Source organism: Dioscorea cayenensis, chromosome 20 (genome assembly GCF_009730915.1).
Source record: "Dioscorea cayenensis subsp. rotundata cultivar TDr96_F1 chromosome 20, TDr96_F1_v2_PseudoChromosome.rev07_lg8_w22 25.fasta, whole genome shotgun sequence".
NCBI lineage: Eukaryota > Viridiplantae > Streptophyta > Magnoliopsida > Dioscoreales > Dioscoreaceae > Dioscorea > Dioscorea cayenensis.
In genome coordinates this window covers 1,968,593-1,991,966 of record NC_052490.1, presented here as the reverse complement: position 1 = coordinate 1,991,966, position 23,374 = coordinate 1,968,593, and the positions used below count along the sequence as shown (strand labels likewise).

General features: G+C 32.6%; 1 protein-coding gene and 1 long non-coding RNA gene across 2 annotated transcripts; both read right to left on the bottom strand.

The window, feature by feature from the left end:
- Nucleotides 1-8,067: 8,067 nt before the first annotated feature.
- On the bottom strand, nt 8,068-8,417 carry LOC120251957. The gene is made up of 3 exons (XR_005533528.1): nt 8,407-8,417; nt 8,211-8,315; nt 8,068-8,137 (listed from the first exon to the last, which is right to left on the bottom strand). It is a non-coding gene; the product is annotated as an uncharacterized LOC120251957 (long non-coding RNA).
- A 56-nt stretch (nt 8,418-8,473) lies between these two features.
- Nucleotides 8,474-10,068, bottom strand: LOC120251861. The gene is made up of 6 exons (XM_039260514.1): nt 9,934-10,068; nt 9,417-9,453; nt 9,256-9,363; nt 9,102-9,171; nt 8,600-8,939; nt 8,474-8,500 (listed from the first exon to the last, which is right to left on the bottom strand). The coding sequence occupies exons 1-6, from the start codon at nt 10,066-10,068 to the stop codon at nt 8,474-8,476; spliced, it is 717 nt and encodes a 238-aa protein (XP_039116448.1).
- Nucleotides 10,069-23,374: the final 13,306 nt, after the last annotated feature.

The following is a 23,374-nucleotide window of genomic DNA, read 5'->3' as shown; positions in this document are numbered from 1 at the left end:
AATATGGTTAGCTAATAAAAGAAAAAGATTATTTAGCTAAAAGATTACCATTATATGGTACAGGTAATTGGTATCAACTTGAGCTCATCCCATGCTTAGAAAGGTAAATGATCCTGTTGTGTTAGTAGTCACTGTTCTAAACATTCATCGATACAAGCTAATGGTTTATCAGGGAGAAGGCTTCTTGATTTTCATAGTAACAAATACTCATAGGAACTTACTAGTTTAGTAATCCCTTTTTTTGTTATTGCGTATTGGCAAATCAAGTGGTTTCTTTGATTACTCTTAATAATTTGTCTGCTAAGAAATTATTATTTCCTTTTATGTGTTCTATTGTAACTTGGAATCCATTACCTATTATGTGATCCATAAATTTTAACCATCTATTTTCTGATAGTTTGCTCTATGATTTTTTATTGTAGAATGCTACTGTTGATTGGCAATATGTTCTTAATGTAAAACTTTTTTTTATAGTATAAATAATTTGAACTTTTCCATTGCTTTTACTGCTGCTATTATTTTAGTATCTATTGCAGTTACTTTCATTTGATAAGTACCACTATCATATCTACTTATTTTTTCTTCTTTTATAATAGAATATACAGAATGTCTATATTTTTATACCGCTCCCCAACCTCCTAGTCTTCCATCGGATTTTATTATTAAATAACTACCGGGGAGGCAATTCCATTAGATTCTGTTGAACTAGTTTTATGTCCTCATTATCAAAATGTCTTTCTCCTGTGTGTTTGGTCTTATTATATAATGGTCTTGCTAATTGGCTTAAGTTTGGTATAAATTTTCTAGTATAATTTAGTTTTCTTAAGAAGGATTGAATTTGTTTTAAATTTTCTAATTTATTAGGCATTTCTAATATATTAGATGATACATAATTTTGGAGATATATTTCTCCATGTCCTATTATTACACCAAGAAACTCAATATTTCCACTTCCCATTTTGATTAAACTTTTTTCTTTACTAAACATTGAAATAACAATTACAAGTTGTTAGAAACTTTCAAATTTTAATGATAAAGTCTTCTATTTCTCTTTTCCACTACAGTTCTAAGTGTCAAGTTAAGATTATTTCTAGTTACACAAGATAAGAACGCATGCTTGTTTTCTCTTTTAAACTTTTACATCAATAAATCTTAATTTACATTATCTTGATATAAGATAAACAGTGTCTCGGCTGTCTTAGGGACCATGCATCACTGAAATTTGTCTTTATTATATTGATATCAGATCAGCAGTGTTTCAACTGTCTTAGAGACCGAGCATCACATAGATACACTCTTAAAGAAAATAAGATTAGTAAGTAGTTATTCTCTCTTACTTTCTGTCATTGGGCCTTTTACATAGGTCTTTGCTCTTCAAACGGCCACTCACTACTTGTCCTCAGAGAGAAATAACCAGTACATTTCTTAATAGAATGTAGATATGAATATAAAGAGTATCCTAAAAGTGTAAACTAGAGGAATATTTTTAAGAAGAAAAACTCTTAACAGAAGAAGAAGAAATTGCTAGACAACTAGAAGATATAGATATTGATGAATTAATAAAAAAATTCAGGGATAGTAGATAATTATGATGAGATACATATGAATGTGCAAGACACTCCAAGTATAGGAAGCAATAATCAAGCAAGTTTTAATAATAATCAAGAAATGTCTGTTCGTCTAGTACAGCAAGATTAACAACTACTGAAAGTGGCTCAAGAACAACACAACCCCTAAGACAACAAAGTATTTATGAGTTTTTTTTTAATTATCTAGAACAATCCTATAGAACCTTTAATGGAAAGCTTAATGGAACAATTCTATCCTAATTATGAGTGAGAAGAAGATTTTCTAGAAATGGCAACAGATATAGATGATGTACATTTTTTAATAGGATGTAGATATGAATATAATGAGTATCCTAAAAGAGTAAAAATAGAAGAATATTTTGAAGAAGAAGAACTCCTACCATAAGAAGAAGAAATTGCTAGATAACTAAGACTTACTTGTTAAGAATTCCCAAATTAGAAATCTGAATTCTAAGTATTAAATAGAGTCCTTTGATTTCTACTACATTTATAACAACTAGCTTGATTTTAGCCAATAGAGGAGAGGTTTGTAGTAAAGGCAATGGCCTACAAAGTTGGTAGTGATTAATGAAAGACCTAGAGGCTCTTCTCATAAAAAAGGAGCTTCTCCCAAAGCTCAAAGAATATGTGTGGTTAATTGCTTCCCCGCAAGTGTATGGGATCGCCAAGTAATACCCTGTGTGTGACACAAGGGTCATATTCTATAGGGAAATTGAAGTATTATTACTTACTCTTCATCTACTTTGTAGCCTGCAATTTTGAGTAAAAAAGAAAAAATAAAGAAAATAAGCTAACTAATTTATGGCTGGGTTACTAACACACATAAATAAATGAATAACGTAGTATCAAGCATGAGAAGGAGCTGTTTGGACAAGGAATCCACTAGGGTTGTCATTAAGGCCCAAACTAGGATGGTTTAAAGGTGTAATGACAGTAGTTAAGACCTAGAGATCTCTTAAATAGGTTAACCCCAATCTCTTTGCAGCTAACCCCTAATCTCATATGAGTGTTAATCGAAATCTCTTCCGGATCAACCCACCTACGATTGCAATGAGCTCAAGGAAATCTCTAATAGGAGTAAACCTACTATCCTTCATGCTTAAACCTAGAAATGGAGGGGCCACCAACACTCGGTCCCTCGGTGTGTCAGCACAAGTATCCCCTTTCAATCTATGTATGACCTAGTACAATCATGCTCTTGCGTCGACAAATGCAATTCAAGAATGAACTATGGATTTCTCCATTTGTAGCTCAAGACATGCAAAGCACAATAGATTGAATCTTAAACAACCATCAAATGAACTAATAACAACATCCAAGGTTTTTACACAAGTTAAACCCTAGGTTTCATCCAAATCCAAATGCCACAATAAGTTAGTCCCTCATGATGAAAGATAGTTACACAACATACAAGGAAAAGAAATACAATAAAGAAGCAAGAAAACTCCCTCTATGATCTCGATCTCCTTGATGGGATGAAGCTTGGAATGGTTTGCAATGGTGGCTTAGAACTTCACTTCGACTCCTTCTTCTTTGCTCCTCTCCCTCTTGGTGATGATGTGTGCTCATTTCTCATGAAAATCACCGCCGAAGGATGGCCGGAAGGCCTCAAAAATGTCTGGTGGCTGCGGCCCAAAAGGCCAAGAAGAAGCCCCCTTATTTGCCCTAGAAGAAGTCTAAAATAACCTCAAGTTCCGTAGTATACCGGGGTCAATACGGTCTTCATGTGGACCCGTATGGATGCTGCATTAGTTAGGCAAAACTCTCTGTTCCGAAAAATATCCGGGTGCTATAGTAGTTGCTATAGTGAAATTGTTACAATACCCCAACTACAGTAATCTGCTACAGTAAATATGATACAGTACTACAAACCCTGGTTTTCTCTTTTTTTTTACACAAATCGTGTCCTCGTGTTCTCTATGGTTTCTCTGTGCCCTACAAAGCAAATACACACGATTAAGCACAAAACGGGCATCAATTCTTAAGCAAATACATGCTAAGTATATAAAATACTGATAAGTGCTTGTGTATAAGTATTACAAGTATACTTGTCTTATATTGAGCATCACTTTTATCAGATTTTATGGCTCATTAGTGTGTATTTGTGTTCTTTTGTGCATTTAGGGTTGTAGAGACAAGTTTGGAAGAAAGAGAGGAAAAATAGATCATGGACGCAATTGTTGAGGGAATTCTTGGACCGAACAAGGATTAAGGCACAAGTTGTGCTCATAGACATGTGGGTGTGTGCTAACCTCAAAAATGCTCAAATGAATACACAAATTGGAGGATACAAAGGCAGTCACACTCATATGCTCCAACTTGTGTAACATTGTTAAGAGCTCCATCAATGTGCTAGAAAGCAAGCCTCAACATGTTCTACTGCATGGTTGTGTGCCCAACTTGACGGCCTCAATGAAGAAAATGAAGTCGGGAGCATTGTAGCGAAAGCACTTTAGTAGTTTACTGTAGCAAATCAATGTAGTAAAATCAATGTAACAGTTACTATTCATAACACAGAAAAAATAGAACCTAGAAATCCACACGCCTGTATGGATGCCCTATTTCAGCCCTATAAATACCGCTTTGAGAATTTGATTTGAGGATCTTCTTCCTATTTTTTGCCTATCGTTTGGAGAGAGCGCAGCTAGGGTTTGGATAGGTTTTTGTTGAGATTTTGGAGCGGTTCTATGGCATTCGACATCGAGTTCCTTTGGAGGAAAGCTATTGGGGGAGCTTTCCTCGGTATTGATTCAATGAGATGTGCCCTAGGCTTGACAAAGGAGTCCTTAGAGAAGACGAGGCAGTTCCTAAAGACTATTGACACGGACAACAAGGAGGTTATCTCTATGGATTGCTTGCAGTTACTTTTGATTTCATTATTGATTTTGGATTGCTCTATGGAGAGCTAAACCCCTAGTTAATGCTTGGACATGTAAACCCTAGGATGATTTTGTTTCATAGACTTCTATTATGTTTCCTTTAATTGATGTTTTAATTGAGTTTCAATCTTGTGAGCTTGTTGATTTGATTTTCCCTTAGAGTGATACTAGGGTTGAGAATCTATCTAGGTAATCCATTGAAGGGGTGATAACTTCATTAGGGTTAGACATAGTGAGATTGAAGAGGGTTGAGAAGTAGTGGATCGTCCCCTTTCCCTTCCGACGTGATTTATCCTACCTCCACGTTCCAAGAGTTCTTTGCGATCATGATAGAGTGAAGTGCTAAGAAACAAACTCTACTAGGGGCTTAGTTGCCCAAGCAACAGAGTGAAGTGTTGAGTAATCCTTAGTGCTGGGGCTTAATCGTGATTAAGGGTCTTTCGCCTGGACCAAAGGGTTAGATCTATATTAAGGAATAGCATTTATCACTTGGAGTCCTTAGAGCCTCAACCAGTCCCACACAGTGTAAGATGTTGAGAATATCCCTTTCCGCCGGGGCATAGTGTAGAGGGCTAGTCACAGTTGACCTTAGGTTTAGGACCGTGTGTCTTTGGATTTCCACGACTCATTAAATTTCAGTTAGGATGCATAATATTAGTCTTGCACTTGAAAAAATAGTCCTAGGGTGAGCATTGTCCGGATACCCCATTTTATCATTGATAACCTCTCTTTACTCCTCTTGCTTGTTCTCTTTCTCGTTTACTCTTCTTTGCATTAATACCTTGAATCAAATCTCAAATTGGTTTTCACTCTAGCTAAATAGCCATACTTTGTGCTTCGGAACAACTATTCCCTGTGGATTCGACTACCCACTCACCATGGTATTTTATTTTTTCGACGATCCGTGCACTTGCGGTACACACACGCAAGGAGTGTGTCAAATACATATGATAAAACACATACATTTAAACACTTATCAGTGGTGTTTCATAGTTTTCAATCATAGTGATGAATGCATCATACCCTGAGGAAAGATCATTCAAAGTGAAGAGAATGAGGTCTTCTATTGGCGACAATGTCCCTAATAGTAATAAGGTCTTAATCCTAGTTGAGAGAGTCTAAAAGGTAATGGATAATTGTGGAATCATTTTGCGAGTGGTACAAAGCTATTGATGAAGCAAGGATCATCAAGTAGTTGCTTATTTCAAGAAATAATTTCCTAATATGGTCCACAAGCTTTAAGTAGTGGTAAAACCAAGAGGAACCACAACTGGAGACAAGGTTGCAGTTAAGAAGCATTTGGCTAGACCATCATTCTTCTGCTTCTTAGTGTATTCACAAGCCATGAAAGTAGAAATAGATGCTGGTTCACTAGGCTTGAGTAGATGATGCACAGTACAGTCAATTTAGGCAACCAAATCACAGGTACAAAGAATTGACTTGATGCTACCGTACTAAGTAGTTGTGTTATTTAGATTAGTTTAACAAAGTTGGTAATGTTTTTAATGGAAAATAGCGTATGTGTTATTGTTTAGGATTATTGTCCACCATGGATGAATCGTATGTCTTAAATAGAACGTCTTGTTGGTTTGAAAAATGGAAAAGACTAAGGTGTAGATGGTATAGATATGTGGGAGAAAAAACAAAGTATTGGTGTTTGCAAAGCTAGTGGGGTTTTTATACCATGAAGAGGATGGTGGTAAAAAAAAATATATTTCATTGATTGTTTTGCTTGTAATACAAGAGATGGGTCTCTTCATAGAGAAATACTCTACTTATATATTAAAACATTACAATGAAAAATATACTTATCATATTAGAAAACTATAATAAACAAATTTGTAAAACAATTATATCCTTAAAAATATAGGATGAAATCTCCTAAAAATAGATAAAAATCAATTACAAATAAATCAAGAAACTTCGAAAATGTGTTTGGAAGAAGCTGGTTAATTACCAAACTAGCTAAGTGATTCACAAGGCGGTAATTAGCAAATCATATAATCTATATGCACTACAAGAAAAACTACTTTTTGCTATGACCAGTTACCGTCGCAAAAACTTAAATGTCTTCGTAAAAGATTTTTTGCGATGGCATATCATCGTCGCATGTCGTCGTATCTGCTTCCATCGCAAAAGGTAGTTATTTGCAACTAACTGTCGCAAAAACTAGTTTTTTCGACAACAAAAAGCTGTCGCAAAAAATTTAAAATATAATTAATAATGCGACGAATTAAAGGGACGAAATGTTTTTGCAACGGCAACTATTTGTCTTAATTAGTGTTATTTGCGATGACATATTGATCGTCACAAAAGATATTATTTGCAACAAAGAGTACGCCGTCACAAAAGGTATTATTTGCAACAAAGATTAAGCCGTCTTATTATTTGCGACTAACTTTTTGTTGTCGCAAATAAGTGTTATTTGTGACCAATCGGTGTTGGTCGCAAATGAATATTTTTGTGTGTCCATCCAAATTAATCATTTTGTGACCAAGTCGTCACAAATGCTATATGAAAAAATGGATAGCATGCACCTAATTAATTCAAATCCTATATTACAATATAATTTAAATTATATAACAACAAGCTCATACACAACAAGGTCATTTACCACAATATTGATTCAATTTAACATATGAACCTAATAATAGGTTAATATCGATTCATGTCTAACAAAATTAAGTATTATAAGATTTTACAAAACAATGACATAATAAAAGTTCAAACATAAAACTAAATAAGTGTGAAGAATTAAGTGTTATAGACTTTTACAAAACAATAACTCAATAAAAGTTTGAAAAATGAAATCCAATAAGAGTTGGAAACATTCAAAACATTTAAATCTTCAATCATCGTCATCTTCACAACTCTCTTCATTTTCATTGTCATGATCATCTTTTTCAGAATCTTCTTCCAAGCTATTCTCATTGCCATCTTTTTCATTAACATTGTCATGATGAACATCTCTTACATTTTCTTGAGAATTAGCTATCACATCCCTAAGATCATTACCACCTCCCTGCACACAAACATAATACATGCAAACAATTTAAAATTCAATAGTACACTATTAAAATGAAAATTTTGCATTAAAGCCTAAGATGCATTTAGGTTTGGTATGAGTATTAAATAATATTAGTGATGAGATAGTTAATTATAGGATTTTGTATATACTATAAACATAATAGTATTAAAGGAAAATGAATAAGATAACATAAGTGGAAAGAGAATGTGAGATAATAAATTAAAATAACATATAAATAATACATTACATTAACAACAATCTAAAAATCATATAAAGACAATAATTAAAAACATTAAATTATATTATTATACCTGTGTAGGTAATTGTATATTAGATAATCCCAAACTTTGCAACACTGCTTGAACCATAACGGGTACTTGTTGTTGCAATTTATCAATTGTAGACTCCATTTGCTTGAAACGGTTCTCCCATTCTTTTTCCTTCATCTTTTGAATTTCTTTGCATCTTTTGCTACATGTTTGAGAGGAACTACTACCATACACATCTTTTCCTTGAATACCCGTACCTAATCCAAGAACACGACCATGACTAGGTTCTCCTGTAACATTGTGATATATTTCCCATTCATTTACTATTGAACCCTCAGATGTTGCAATTGACCTAATATTATCCATTTGATCCTGGCATTGAAAAAAATAATTATAAATACTCATTACAATATTAGGACTTAAATGATAAAAAAAACATTTATACCCATAGATCTTTTGCTTTCTCAGTAGCCCAACTCTCTCCATCCTTTTTAGTGTGGAATTTTTTAAAGCAATCAATTGGGCCTAGCTCTGACCCTGTCTCTTTAACCTAAGGTAATAAAAAAATGATCAATTTGAAAGGCATAAAAATATGTATCCATTAGAAAAATATTAAATAGTTAAACACAAATATTAGTTACCATGTCACTCCCTATGCTTGGCCATCGAAACTCGCCAGTAGTATGAATGATTTGAGATTGTGATCGATTAATTTTTATTCTTATCACTTTTGTGCTCGCATACATACCAACAATATTAGAATTTTACTTACTCTTAATAGAATTAAAAACCTAAGACAATTTATATATATATATATATATATATATATTAAACCTGCCAATTATCTCCCATCCATTTGTCTACCATTTCTTTCCACACATTAGAAGGAATGAAAGAAGGTGGGTGTTTGTAACGATCTTCTCGGGTTTCATGCTTCTCAAAAATTGGTTTCCTTATACGCAACATCCAATCAGAGTATCGACATTTAACTGAATTCTCAAATGCTTTTTTCACTTCTTCTTCTAGTTGATTATGTGAGAACCCCACGGCCAAATATCGAGCAAAAAGAGTATCTAGCTCTGATTTCGGATATTCAGAATAAGATGTCCATGGACCGTTAATTTTTTGATGGAAGAGAACATGTATTTCACTAATGGCTTTTGGTGTTATAATCCTGTATATTTGTGAAAAAATAATTCAGTACATTAAGATGTCTAAATCATAGAAGTTACAAAACTATGACAAGATATTTTGCAAATCATAGAAAATAATTTAGGCCATAAAAAGATTAAATCAACAATTTATTCATGAGTAGTTACAGGATGGTATATTTTACCTGTTGTCATATATCTCAACTTCAATTCCTTCTCCTGACTTGACACCTTTAGCCTTTCCTCTCACATTAACTTTTCAACAAAGTCATCCATGAATTTAAAAATATTTAGAGTTCAATAGATAAAGTATATAAATTAAAAATATTATTTCATTACCTTTTCTATGTCTTTTATTTGGAGGTGCTGAGGAAGAACATATTTCATTTGAAGCTCGAGTAGATGATGGCAATGAATAGTCAAGATTAATTTCAACATTTTCATCATCTACTTAATTTGGCGTTTGATTATTGTGTTTTTGAATTTGCATCATTTCTAACTCGTGGTTTTCCTTTTCTTGTCATTTTCAATATAATCCTATAAAAAAGAAAAACAAATGTTAATTCTTAATACAAACATGAAATAACTCAGAAATTATACTAATTAATGCTAACATAACAAGATCAAGATCAAAGTAATAACTACAAAAATGACTCACCAAAATGAAGAATGCTAAAAGGTATATAATAAATATGTGAAAAGCTTCAATTACTCCACTATCATATCTTCAACTCCATGCTTATTCCAATCTATATCTTCAAAATCATCTTTTGAATGTGATTCACATACATCATAAACAACATATTCTTCTTGATATGGCTCTTCTTCATTTTCTGGAATTTAATAAAATTTTCTTGGTTTTATCTCGCTGACAGTAGCCCATGTAGGATCTTTCAATCCTTTTAATATAATAAACCTGAGTCACTTGAGACGTCAAAACAAATGGTTCATTTGTATGTAGTTTTCGTGTCGTGTTGACACTAACAATCCCATAACGATCTTTTCTATAACCAATACCTTCCCGAGAAGTATCATACCAGTCACATCTAAATAATGTAACTTTTTGTTCCCTCCTGTATAACGAAGTTCAATTATATCCAATATTATTCCATAATATGACAACTCTCCTTCATTTCCTTCTCCTTTAACCATAACGCCACAATTTTGAGTTTTTTTGTTTTCATCTCGGTCTCTTGTGTGGAAACGAAACCCATTGATATTGTAGCCTGGATAGCAAATTACTCTTCGTTCAAGACCCCGTGCCAAAGCAAGCATATTTATATCTATTCCTTCATCATTTTCATTATATGCATCACCAATCTGCGTAGTATATTGTACATTAAAATTTTAATAAATTTTCGATCTATGGAATTAGGGGAACAAATATTACAATAGAAAATAATTAACTTACTCAGCTTTGTAGAAACCAGGAAGAGAATTCACATTTGTGAATGTTATCAATATTTCTAACTCCTTTTTCTGAGAGAATGTTCTTATGTTCACTATAAAAATCATACAAAAAATTTCAAAATTAATTTGACTAATAAATATTATAAATATGCATCCAAAAATGAAGTTACATTACCTAATAAATGATTGAACATCTTCACAATTTTGGAGGATGTAGATAATAGCCGCATTTAGTAAATCATTACTCAACTCTTGCATGTTTGCCTTTCCAAAAGGTTTCCCAAGCATACAAAAAATTTGGGAGGATGAGGTATTTCTAGATAGTGAATCGCCCTCATAATTTCGTTTTGGACGATTAAACTTTGTTTCAATACCATGCAAGTATCGAGAACAAAATGTCAAGCATTCCTCCGTTATATATCCTTCAACAATGGATCCCTCAGGTCGTGATTTGTTACAAACATACTCCTTAAGTTTGTGCATATATCTAACAAAAAAGCACTAGTTATAAATCTAAATGAATTTGATTTAAAAAAATGCAAGTCATGAGAAGTTATGTGGGCATATACCTTTCAACGGAATACATCCATCGGTAATTCACAGAGGCCACCAACTTTAGCCTCCCAAGCTAAGTGAATTGGAAGATGTACCATTATATCAAAAAATGAAGGTGGAAATTTTTTTTCCAACTTACAAAGTGTTAATGCAATTTCCACTTGTAGCCGATCCAAATCTTCTGCTTTTAAAATTTTAGAGCACAAAACTTTAAAAAATATGCTTAATTCTGTCAAGGCATCAGAAACAACACGAGGTAATAAATCCCGCACGGCTAATGGAAGTAATCTCTCCAAGAACACATGACAATCATGTGTTTTCATTCCAGAAATTTTACCATCTTTCACATTTACACATCTTGATAAATTTGCTGAGTAACCATCAGGAAACTTGATTTGTTGCAACCACTGACACAAGGCTCTTTTCTCATCATTCGATAGCATATAACAAGCAGTGGGCAATACCATCTTGCCATTAACTTCTTTTGGATGTAATGATTGTCTGATACCCATCTCTTGTAAGTCTAACCGTGTCTTCAATGTATCCTTTGTTTTACCATCAATATTCATAAGTGTACCAATAATGTTGTCGAAAATGTTTTTCTCAATATGCATCACATCCAAATTATGCCGCAACTTTTGCTTATGCCAATAGGGTAGAGTAAAGAATATACTGTGTTTTTTCCAATTATGCTCGATTCCTTGCCCAGGAAGCTTTTGCCTCTTCTCTGCTTTCCCAAACATTGTTTGCTTCATATGACGAAGTTGATTAAGGACATCATCACCATTTAACCGTTCTGGTGGAGCTCTCTTTTCTTTTTTACCATCAAATTGTGATGTTTGTTCACGCCATTTATGATTTATCGGTAAAAATCGATGATGACCCATGTAACAAGTTTTGGAACCATTTCTTAATTGATAATAGCATGTTTTTATTGCAACAAGGACATGCTAGCTTTCCTTGAGTACTCCAACCAGAAACATAACCATACGCAGGAAAGTCATTTATAGTCCACATTAGTGCCGCTTTCATTTGAAAATTTGCTTTCATTGAAGCATCATATGTATCTGCCCCATGCTCCCACAAATGACTTCAATTCATCAATCATTGGCCTCATATAAACATCAATGTCCTGTCCCGGCCCTTTAGGCCCTGGTATTAGTAAAGTTACAAATGAAAATGACTCTTTCATGCACATCCATGGTGGAAGATTATATGGAAACAAAATGATTGGCCAAATGCTATATGAAATGCTCATGTTTCCAAAAGGATTGAATCCATCTGTAGCTAAACCAAGCCTTATATTTCGAGGCTCCAAAGCAAATTCACTATAATTATTATCAAAACTTCTCCAAGACTCTGCATCTGCTGGATGACGAAGGACCCCATCATTTATGCGTTTTTCACTATGCCATCTCATATCTTTAGCTGTTTTTGAGGACATAAAAATTCTTTGTAATCTTGGTGTAATTGGAAAATACCTTAATATTTTATTAGCAATTCTTTTTTCTTTGGGTGCACCACCTTTATATGCTTTCCATCTTGAAAGACTACAAACTGGACACTGGATTGCATCTGAATGTTCCTTGTAGTAGATAATACAGTCATTCTGGCATGCATCAATTTTCTCATAATGTAGACCAAGATCACTTACCATTTTCTTTGCTTCATAGTTTGAATTTGGCATTGTTTTACACATGGGAAATGCATCCTTAAGCAAGGTTAGCAACATGTCAAATGAATTATTGCTCCAAGAATTCATGCACTTGATATGCATTAATTTCACCACAAAAGACAAGATGGAATACTTATCACAACCAGGAAATAAAGGTTGTTTAGCATCATCTAATAATTTGAAAATTTTTTTTTGCATCTTTATTGGGCTCTTGGGGTTCATTACTACTTTGTTCAATGCCATCTGCCACATGGGGATAAATGTCATGTATCATATCAATCATATCATCAACCTTTTCCATTTCCATTTCACATAATACCTCATCACAAGGTACTCTATCACTATCTTCACCATGTAAATACCAAAAAGTATAACTCCGCATGATTCCTCTGTATAATAAATGGATGTGTACTTCTTCTTTAGTTAATCGATATTTATTGCAACAGTCCATACAAGGACAATTAATTTTCATGTCTTCATCTTTCACATGATGAAATGCATACTCAAGAAAGTTTTCCACCCCATTATAATATTCTATACATGATTTGGTAGAAAGACTCATCCAAGACTTATCAATAGGCATTTTGATTTCTACAAAATTCAAAAACATTAAAAAAAACTTTTAGCATATGATTAACATATAACATATTTAGTTGGTTCAATTTTTATGCATTGAAAATAATAATATAAAGAAATACATTTACAAATTAGAATAATATGGAAGTCTAAACAAATTTGTTACTAGTATACTAGCATCATATGGAAGTCTAAACAATCAATTCATAGCGTTTGTTTCAATTAAAAACGACATAAAACAAACTAACCTTATAAAATGATAAATCCCTGCAAGTTCCAATCAAGTGAAGTGCTTAAGAATTAACAATTGTGATGTGTCCCTGCAACAAAGAAACAAATATGGTATTCAAACCAATTGTTATGTGAAAGCTAATGTGAAAGACATAATAACAACTAAAACACTACAATTCGTGATATTATTCTTAGTTGCTACTTCCTTTCGATATATTTTTTTCAAATGGCTATAGTTGTTTGAAGATTGACATTTGATTATTAGTCTCAAAGGCAACATTAAAATTATTTAACCCATATTTCAAGGTTAATGAGAAGAGAAATAATAATAATAATAATAATAATAATAATAATAATAATAATAATAACAACAATAACAACTAACAACATCAATTGCAATAATAATAACAATAACAATAATAATAACAATAATGATAATAATAATCATATGTGCAAGCTAAGTTAAAAAAAATTTTAAAAAATCTCATAATATTGTTACATCCTTCCAATCAAGCCTTTATCAATACACCAAAAAAGAAAAAAAAAGTACAGACAAAAATTTTACTAACACATCAATAAAAGCATCAGCACCCACAATAAAAAGATGCAACTTCAACAGAGTATATCAAATCATTTTAATAAATCAATCCCATAACAAAATTATTAATAATAAAAATTACATCAAAACACCCACAAAATAGAAACAATGATAAACAGAATTCAGCAAAGCATAAAGATCAAAACATTCCCATTTTTCGAACACACCACCGCACCTTAGCTTTAGGAATAATAATAATAATAAGAATAATAACTTGAACAGTTATTATTTAGGCGGCTAGCATATTCAGTAAGTCTAGCTTGCACAAACATTATTGCTCATATGCAAATTAATGAACCATTCTGCCATTAAAGCAGAATAAATGACATTGCCTGGTGAATGACATAAATGTTTTCACCTTCTTTCCACGAATAACTGCTCTAGGTTCTCCTTGAATTATTATGTACTTTGTTGATCCGAGGAACAGGCCAGTAGGGGCCAGAAAGCCAGGTTCATTGAAGTCATTAATAATACCAGTGATTTCCTCAGGCTTGAGCTACAAAAATGCAAATTAATTGGTGTGTGATTAAGACACTTACAACATCACAGAAAATTTAAACAATAAATTTAGAAAAATGCTACTAATTTGCAATTGGAGAAGAAATTGAAGAGCAGTAAGGAATAAATCATCCTGAGTAACATAAACACACATTAAACCAATAAAAAAACTTCGAAATTGGTTAAGATCCAACTAGATCTAGAGCTAATTAGCATTCTTGTGGTACAAATCCTCTTGACAGGATGGGATTTTGTCATATGGACCTTAACTCACATAATAGCCAATATATATATTGGCTATTACTTGATAAGCTCCCTCACTTCCCCAACATACTCATTCACCACATAGCTGTAACCATTAACACAAACAGTATATATATAAGCTAGCTTAGCTATACCTATATCTACAAGACCTATACATGGTTCATGCATGCATGCATCCTCTCACTATTTCTTTACCTTTTATATATATATATATATATATATATATATATATATATATATATATATATATATATCCTCCCCATTAACTAATCCTTATCTTGTTCAAAGGATTATTTTTTTGTTCATCGAAGTAGCTAGTTACTCAATTCATATAATGTAAGGCATTACAGATATGACAATTAAGCATAATTAACATTCATGATAGAGAGAAATCTTTAATTTTACCAATGTTTTTTGTGTTCTTTTTTTGGTGTTTGAGAAATTTTATTGCTTGGTTACTGTTAAATCTATCATAATTGAAAATTAATAATTAGGTGGCTCACAGATCACCTATCATCTACCAAATGGTTCATGGAATGAAATTGGGATGTGGTAATGTGCCCTAACAACTACCTTTGTGGGGGCTTAAAGTTCATTGTTGTGGGTTTACCATATTGGTGCTTAAATCTTAACCTAACATCATCTTTATATATTGTGTGGTTTTCATATGGACCTTAACCAAAAACACAAAAAACACAATTATCAGTTGAATAGCCACATTAAGTTCAATTAAATCTGACTCACGTCACAATAATATATTTAAACAAAGAATTATCTAAATATACAACCCTACGAATCCAAAAATTATGCATGCATACCTTTTCACCAAAGTATCTGTGAGATTTTTTATACAAATAATCAAAAAATTATATCTGCCTTGAATCACATAATGGCCAAAAAAACCTCAATTGAATCTGATAAGCATCACCATAATATATCCAACTCAAGAATTATCGATGTGTCTTTGAGATTTTACACAAGAAATAAAAAATTATATTGGCCATGAATCATACAATTGGCAAAAAAAAAAAACTCTAGAATTTTTGGAAAAATACCAACTATTTTCTTGCATATGTACCGCTATAATTAAATCCAATATTTTTGGGTATAAATCTCTCCATCAATGCATCTTGGAGATTGTATCCAAGAAATAACGAAATTACACGATCATGAATTCATAAATGCATACCCAAATAGCAAAATCACACCATTTCCACCGAAAAAAGCCCTAATAAAATTCCCAAACTCCAAAAAAAATCCAATATCAAATAAAAAAACCAAATCCAAGCTAAATATTAAACAAGAATCAAGATGATCCGACGATAGCTGCAGCTTCAATTGCAATCGTTTTCCTTGCAGACAGTGCACACTTCAAGCATCCAACGCACTTCACTTCATCGATGAACACTGCTCGCTCTTCACTCTCCGATCCAAACCACGAAGAGTATAACGGCCGGCCGGTGAACCCCCGGAACTCCAGCAATTTTGATTACTCCTGCAGCACAATCAAACCTTTGAAAATTAAAACCCTAATCACTATACTGATTTTTTTTCTCTTTGCGGCATTTGATCGAACAGGTGGTGTGCACGGATTGACCTGATCTTAAGCGGAGCGAGAGATGGGCAGCAAAGAGCTTTCAGGCGGCTGCGTTGAAGACACGACGAGAAGACGATGAGGAGATGAACTTTTAGTGTGAGAAGACGATGAGAAGGAGACGATTAATTAGGTTTTCGGATGAGAAAGTTGGTGGTGGTGAGTGGGTGGAGATGGAGAAGAAGATGGGTTTTCATTGTTAGGGTTTTTTTTATTTTTTTATTTTTTGATGTGTTATATTCTGACCGGACCTCTCACAAGGAAAGTGAGAATTTTACCAACTCATTTTTATATATATTTTTCATTTTTATATAATAATGAAATATGTTCCTTGTTGAATTTTTTTCCTTGGAACTTGTGGCTTTCAAGTTGCTACATCAAATTAAATTTCTTTCGTAGCAATTGGCAGGTAGTGTCTCAAAGTTATAATTAAATATTTTTTACTCATTATTTCATGAAAGCGAGGGTTTACAGTTTCAAGACAAAGCATAATTGAAAACTATGCAATTGCAAGCCGGTTCCCAAAGTTATAATTTCATCGTAAAGTGGTCTGATTATGAAAAAATATGATAAAAAAAAATTTCGAAAATGTTTTTTTTTGGAAATTTGGTTTTTTCTGAGACTAGAAATTTGCTTTTATTTTTGTTGGGAAATATTTATTTTAAAAAATAATTTTTTTGGGAAATGTATATTTTAAAAAATAAAATAATTTTGGTTTTTTCTGTAAGTAGAAATTTGGTGTTTTTTTTTTGGGAAATGTACAAAGAAATAAAAGAAGAATTTATGTGGAATGTAGTGTGTTAAGCGGTTTTTTACAAAAAAAAAATTATATAATATTACAAATTTTAAATTTTTTAAAAAAAATTTGTCAACTTAGGTAGCATAAATTTTGGTATGCACATGACACGTACAATGGCAAGGGGGTAAAAATGGTCTGCTAGGATTTTATAATGAGGGACCATTAATTAGGTTTTTATAAAACCTAATTAATGGTTATTTTATTAAAGTGAGTGTCATAGTTATCACAGTTGTGTGTGCTCTTTAATGGATTTTTATAAAACCTAATTAATGGCTTTTTTATTAAAGTGAGTGTCATAGTTATCAAGATTTGACTTTTTAATTAATTAATTAATTACATTTAATACATGCTGATTAATGACTTAAAAAATTAATCATATATAGTACTAATCACGCAAAAGATTTGGATGTATTGAAAGTAAACTAAAATATTAAAAAAATAAAAGAATACATTATTTTTATGATTTTATCACATGGACAAATAGAACATTAGGTTTGAATTCCATGATTAATATACAAGTAGCATGATTAATATACAAGTAGCATAGTAATCATTTGCTCATCATTAGTATTTATTGAGTCTATTTTCACAAATCATTGAAATCATTTTTAACAGCTATTAAAAACAAATTGAGAATATATTGAAGTATTGAACTCAAAATTTATTTATTTTTTAATTCATAATGAGTTAAAAAATAATTGTCAAAATTAATTTAGTATTTCCATATGTTATAAAACTAAATATTATTGTGGAAGTTACATTTTTTTTTTTAATTTGCTAGTAGATTTTTAAGCATGAAGCACTCCAACAAAATGCACATTAGTAAAAAGAAAGCCAATAATTTTCATGGCATAAAAGTTTATGTTAAGAGTATAGATTGGTCATAAAAGTTTATAGCTTTTGTGACGAGTGTTTATGTTTGTAGCAAATAGTTATAGTTTTTTTGCAATTTATAGTTTTTTTGCTAATGATGGTATTTGGTTGTCGCAAAAAGGTCGTAGTTTTAACAACGAGTATCTATGTTGGTCACTAAAAACTTATAGCTTTTTTGACGACGCCAAGATTTGGTTGTTGCAAAAACCCATAGTTTTAGCAATGACTTTATATGTATGGTCGCAAAAGCTTATAAGTCATAGAATTTATAGTTTTTGCGACGACAACATTTGATTGTCGCAAACGCTTATAGTTTTTGCAATGACAACATTTTGTTGTCGCAAAAGCTAATAGTTTTTGCGACGACAACATTTGTTTGTCGCAAAAGCTTATAGTTTTTGCAATAGATATTTGTGCTAGTCGCAAATAGTAATAGTTTTTGCAATGGATGTATGTGTTGGTCGCAAAAGTTTATAGTTGTTACGACGGATATTTAAGTTGGTTGCAAAAAAGTAATTATTTGCGACGAAGATTTTTTAGCGTCGCAAAAACCTTGTTTTGTAACGCAATTGGAAGCCGTCGCAAAAACATTTGTCCCAAAAACATGTTTTTTTCTTTGTAGTGATGGTAGTAGTTTTAGACATTCTAGTAATCTATTAAAATTTAAAAGTAATAACTTTACATTTGAATTCTTGATGACATGTTTAGAAAAACCATATATACAGTATGCTTTTAATCCATTTTGATGATTTTAAATTTATAAAAAAATTTTTAAAAAATAGTTTTTAATAGTTTTTTTAATTAATAATATAAGCAGAGTTTGAGTATAATTCCTATACAAATATATATAGAGTAGTTTCGATATTTTGAATAATTATAATTCATAAATTAATATAAAATAAAAATATTTTTTGCTGGTAATGACAGGGTAATTTAAGGTTTTTTCTATGCAAAGTAGACGATGTAGAGGTTTTGTTGAGCATTTATAAAGTAGATTTTAGATTGCTTTAAATACATATTGTAAGGGGCTATGTTAAAAAAAAAAACAAGAAATATATCTATGTAAAGTCTGTTGTCCATTAACAAAAAAATTATTTTCCATCTCTATTCATGTATTATACTCTTATAAATATTTTGCTTATATCTATATCCCAAAAAACTTATATTAGTTTCATTTTTAAGAAATAATAAATTTTTTTATTACTATGAAGGCATATATTGGAATATATACGCAATATTATGTTTTTTTTTTAGATTTATGTAATTTGAACTTAGAGGTAAATGTGTAAGTATACGTATAATAATAATAATAATAATAATAATAATAATAATAATAGTCTACAGCCTAAAAGCTCATAGGAACAGCTTAAAAACCAATAAATAAAGAATTGTTTTCCCCCGCTTGAATACTTAGCTCCACACACACACACACACACACACACACACACAAAGGGTAATATTTACCACACACATGTGAATATTATAGTTGCTTGTACACTTAGATGTTAAATAAAATATTTCATAATAACATAAAATATTTCATATAAATACAACACATTGTCTTCTTCTCATTCATCTTCGCCAAATAAAATATGAGATCATGTTAGTACAAAAACTAGGGATGGCAACGGGTCGGATGCGGATATTACCATACCCTGCACTCGCACTGATCCGATATCCCGCTAGTATACCAGAACCCGAACCCGAACCCGAACCCGAACGCGACGGGTTTTAAAAACCCCAACCCACACCCGCACCCGACGGGTAATCTGGTACCCGCGGGTATACCCGCCCCGCCCCAATATTAAAAAAAAAATAATAAAAAATATATTATTTTTATAAAAAAAATAACTTAAAAGTAATTATAATTTTTTTATAAAATAAAATTATTATAAAATTACAAGACCAAACAAAAAGGAAAAATAAAAAACCCTAAATTGTTAAGTTGTAGAACATATTAGTATATATATATGTGTGTGTGTGTATATATATATTATATAAATATTTTAGTAATTTTAATTTCGGGTCGGGTACGGGTTCGGGTATTAGAATTCCCATACCAGCACCCGCACCCGTTTCATACAAGTCGTGTTTTACTCGAACCCGACCCGAAACCCGGTCAAATCGGGTTTTACCCGTCAAACTTGGGTCGGGTCGGGTATGGGTATTATTGCCATCTCTAACAAAAACGCTTTAATTGGCATGATTTGACACCAAGTGAAGATGATATGGCAACCTTTGAGACATGACATAATTGATGACATGACAAGGTATAGTGACATGGCAAGGAGTCTTAGATTGGAGACAAATACCTTAGAGATTTTGATGGAGCTATTTTTGGTATGTGCTACAACTTGAAGGCATGATCATATGAGGACCATATTTAGAGAGATTTGATTGGAGACTAAATATGGATGGAACTTATTTGAAGAAATCCCTATCGATGGTGTGATTGAAGACTATCAAGGTATGATTTGAAGAACCTTAATAAATATGATTGAAGACTTTTAAGGGTATGATTAAAGATATGTCAAATTGGAGAGATACCTATTGATGGTATGATTGGCATGATTGATTGAAGATCTATTCTTAGGAAGATTTAAAGACCAAACTTTGGAGAATTGAAGATCAAGTTTAGAAAGTCTTTGAACTATAAACTTGGATGAATAAAGATCAAGTTTGGAAAGTTTTGTGAAGATGCACAAAGACGTGTGCCCCTTGCGAAGGGATTGCGTGGTGAGGAACTGAGGAGGTAGGTTAGTTATCGTTAGTTGGGATCGGGAGATCTGGCTGCACCGACTCGGACAAAGCATGACCAGGAGGTTGATGGATCTTGAGATTATTTCCAACATAACCAGAACTCAGTCAAGTCAACAGTCAGGACCATGTTGCAAGTTGTGTTACAACAAGAGTTACAATAGCTAATTTTGGAAGCTTCTAAAGTTAGTAGCCGTGAAGATTCTAAAAGAGGTAAGGACTATATTTGGGACGTTGAGCCTTCTATATAAGCTACCTTGCTTTGAGATTGGGAGTGACACTGAAGTGTGAGAATGTGTGGGCACTAGACAATTTAGAGAGGCTAATGATTTTTATTTGTGAGTGTGAGTGACAAAGTGTTTGTACTCATTTATTTTCATCTATTTTAGTGGATTGTTTATCTCCGGGCTTGGCCCCCCAGACGTAGGTGAGTGAACGCCGAATTGGGTTACCAATTTTGTGTGTCTCCTTTTTGTTTGGTTTGTGTGAGTTTTATATTAGTGTTTGAGTGTTCTTTAAACCACAAATCACATCGGCGTAACTAACAAGTAGTATCAGAGCGGGTCACCATGTTTCACTTTGGTTTCAAAGTCGGTGAGGTCCTAGCAAGTTCCATTAATAGCCAGAAAAGAAGGAGCTTCCATCACATGACCACTATTGCTAATGAATCTAATTATCCATATTGGAAGGCATGTAAGAAGGTTTTCATCAAATCCATTGATGAGAGTGCATGGATTACCATGGAAGAAGGTTGGTATCCTCCTATTCTAGTTGATGAAGATAAGAAAAAGACTATAAAGAAAAGAAGTAACTAGAGTATTGAAGATATGCGTAAAGCTAATGCCAATGGGAAGGCTCTCAATGCAATCTTTGGAGAAGTTGATGAGAACCAATTCAAATATATTACAACATGTGAGTGCACCAAAGAAGCTTAGAAGATTCTTCAAACTATCTATGTAGGCACAAACTTGGTAAGAACTTCTAAACTTCAAATGCTGACAACTATGTTTGAGAATCTCATGATGGGAGAAGATGAGACGATAGCCATATTCAATACCAAGTTAATGGACATTACAAATCAAGCTTTCCAACTTGGCAAGAAGTACTCGGATAAAAAACTAGTCCGGAAGACTCTTAGATCTCTTCCAAGAAGCTTTGATGGAAAAGTTTCTGCAATAGAAAAGGCAAGAGACATCACAACCATAAGACTTGACGAGTTGATAGGGTCTTTACAAGCTTTATAAGATGAATCTCACTCTTAAAAAGAAAAAGTGGAAGATTTGGCCCTAAAGGTAGAAGCAACCAGTAAAAGGAGTTACAACAGGGATGTTGTAATAGAAGATGAAGACAAAGGAGATAGTGAAATTATTTTTCTGTCAAAAAAGTTGAATAACATGATCAGAAAATATAAGATAGAAAGCAAGAAATTTTAGAGGTAAGATCTCCTTAGTAAAAAAAAAAGGAAGAAGCCGAAGATCAACAAAAGAAAATCAAGTGTAGAGAATACGGTGCTTTGGACATTATCAAGTCCAGTATGCTAACACTCTTAAGAAGAAAGGAAAGTCACTCAATGCCAGATCGAGTGATGATTCAGATGGTAGCATGGAGGAAGAAGATGAAGAAAGTCTAAGCAATCATCACACATCTTTCCCAGCTATGATGAATGGACTAGCAAACTTCAACAGATCCAAGTTCGTTGTAGAATATGTTGGAACATTAGTTACAACATCCGTTGAAACTGACAGTGAGTATGATGAGGTAATTGAAAAAAAAATCTTCTACAGGTTATAAACTTATGATGAACAAATTAAATGAGATGATCTTGCAAAACAAACTCTTGGAGGAAGAGTTAAGTGTATGTAAAGGAAAAGTTGTGCCATGTCGAGAAGACCTTGGATGCCATGAACAAAGGTAAAGCCAAGCTTGATGAGATCTTATCAGTTGAAGACCGAGCAAAAGCTCCACAAGGTATTAGGTATGTTGGAGAAACTTCAAGTGTCAAGACAAAAAATTCAGGAGTTATTTTTGTAAAGTCAACTACTCAACAAAATAATGAAGAAAAGCAAGTCAAAGTAAAGGAAGAACAAAGAAGAGAAGTGCCTACATGCTTTCATTGTGGGGAAGCTAGCCACATTAGACCAAGTGCAACGAATTGAAAGAAGACTTGAAGAGTGGAAGAGTAGTTGGACATGAACAGGCAATTATCAAAAGGAAAGTCAGAGGAAAGACTATTGTAATCAAGAAATTGTGGATTCGAAAAGATGAAGTGCCAAGAAAATATACAGGGCACTCTAGTTCAGATCAGAAGATGGTAGAAGTGATGATGAATCAGAGGGTTATAACACCATGTTACAATCAGCAATGGGTTGACCAAGGACCTGGTAAGTTAACAGGTAAAACACTCCAACGAATGAAAATCTCTTGATATCTTTCTAAGATTTAAAATGAAAAAAAAAGGAAAAGGAGATTTTTAAAAAAAAAAAAGAGGGAAAATTTTGAGAAGTTTTTTTGAAAACATGAAAGGGTGCCAAGGAAGTTGTAACTAATTAAAGATAGTGGCAGCTCATTAAAAACTCTAAATTCCAATTTATTCCCAAAATTCTTTTTTTTTTTAAAAAAAAAAGAGGA

Coding starts and splice junctions, on each gene's coding strand:
- LOC120251861 (XM_039260514.1), bottom strand. CDS start 10,068: ATGGTTAAAGGAGAAGGAAATGAAGGAGAGTTGTCATATTATGGAATA. Junction 8,940..9,101: donor GTTGAGATATATGACAACAG/GTAAAATATACC, acceptor ACAAATATACAG/GATTATAACACCAAAAGCCA. Junction 8,501..8,599: donor GGATGGGAGATAATTGGCAG/GTTTAATATATA, acceptor TATGTATGCGAG/CACAAAAGTGATAAGAATAA.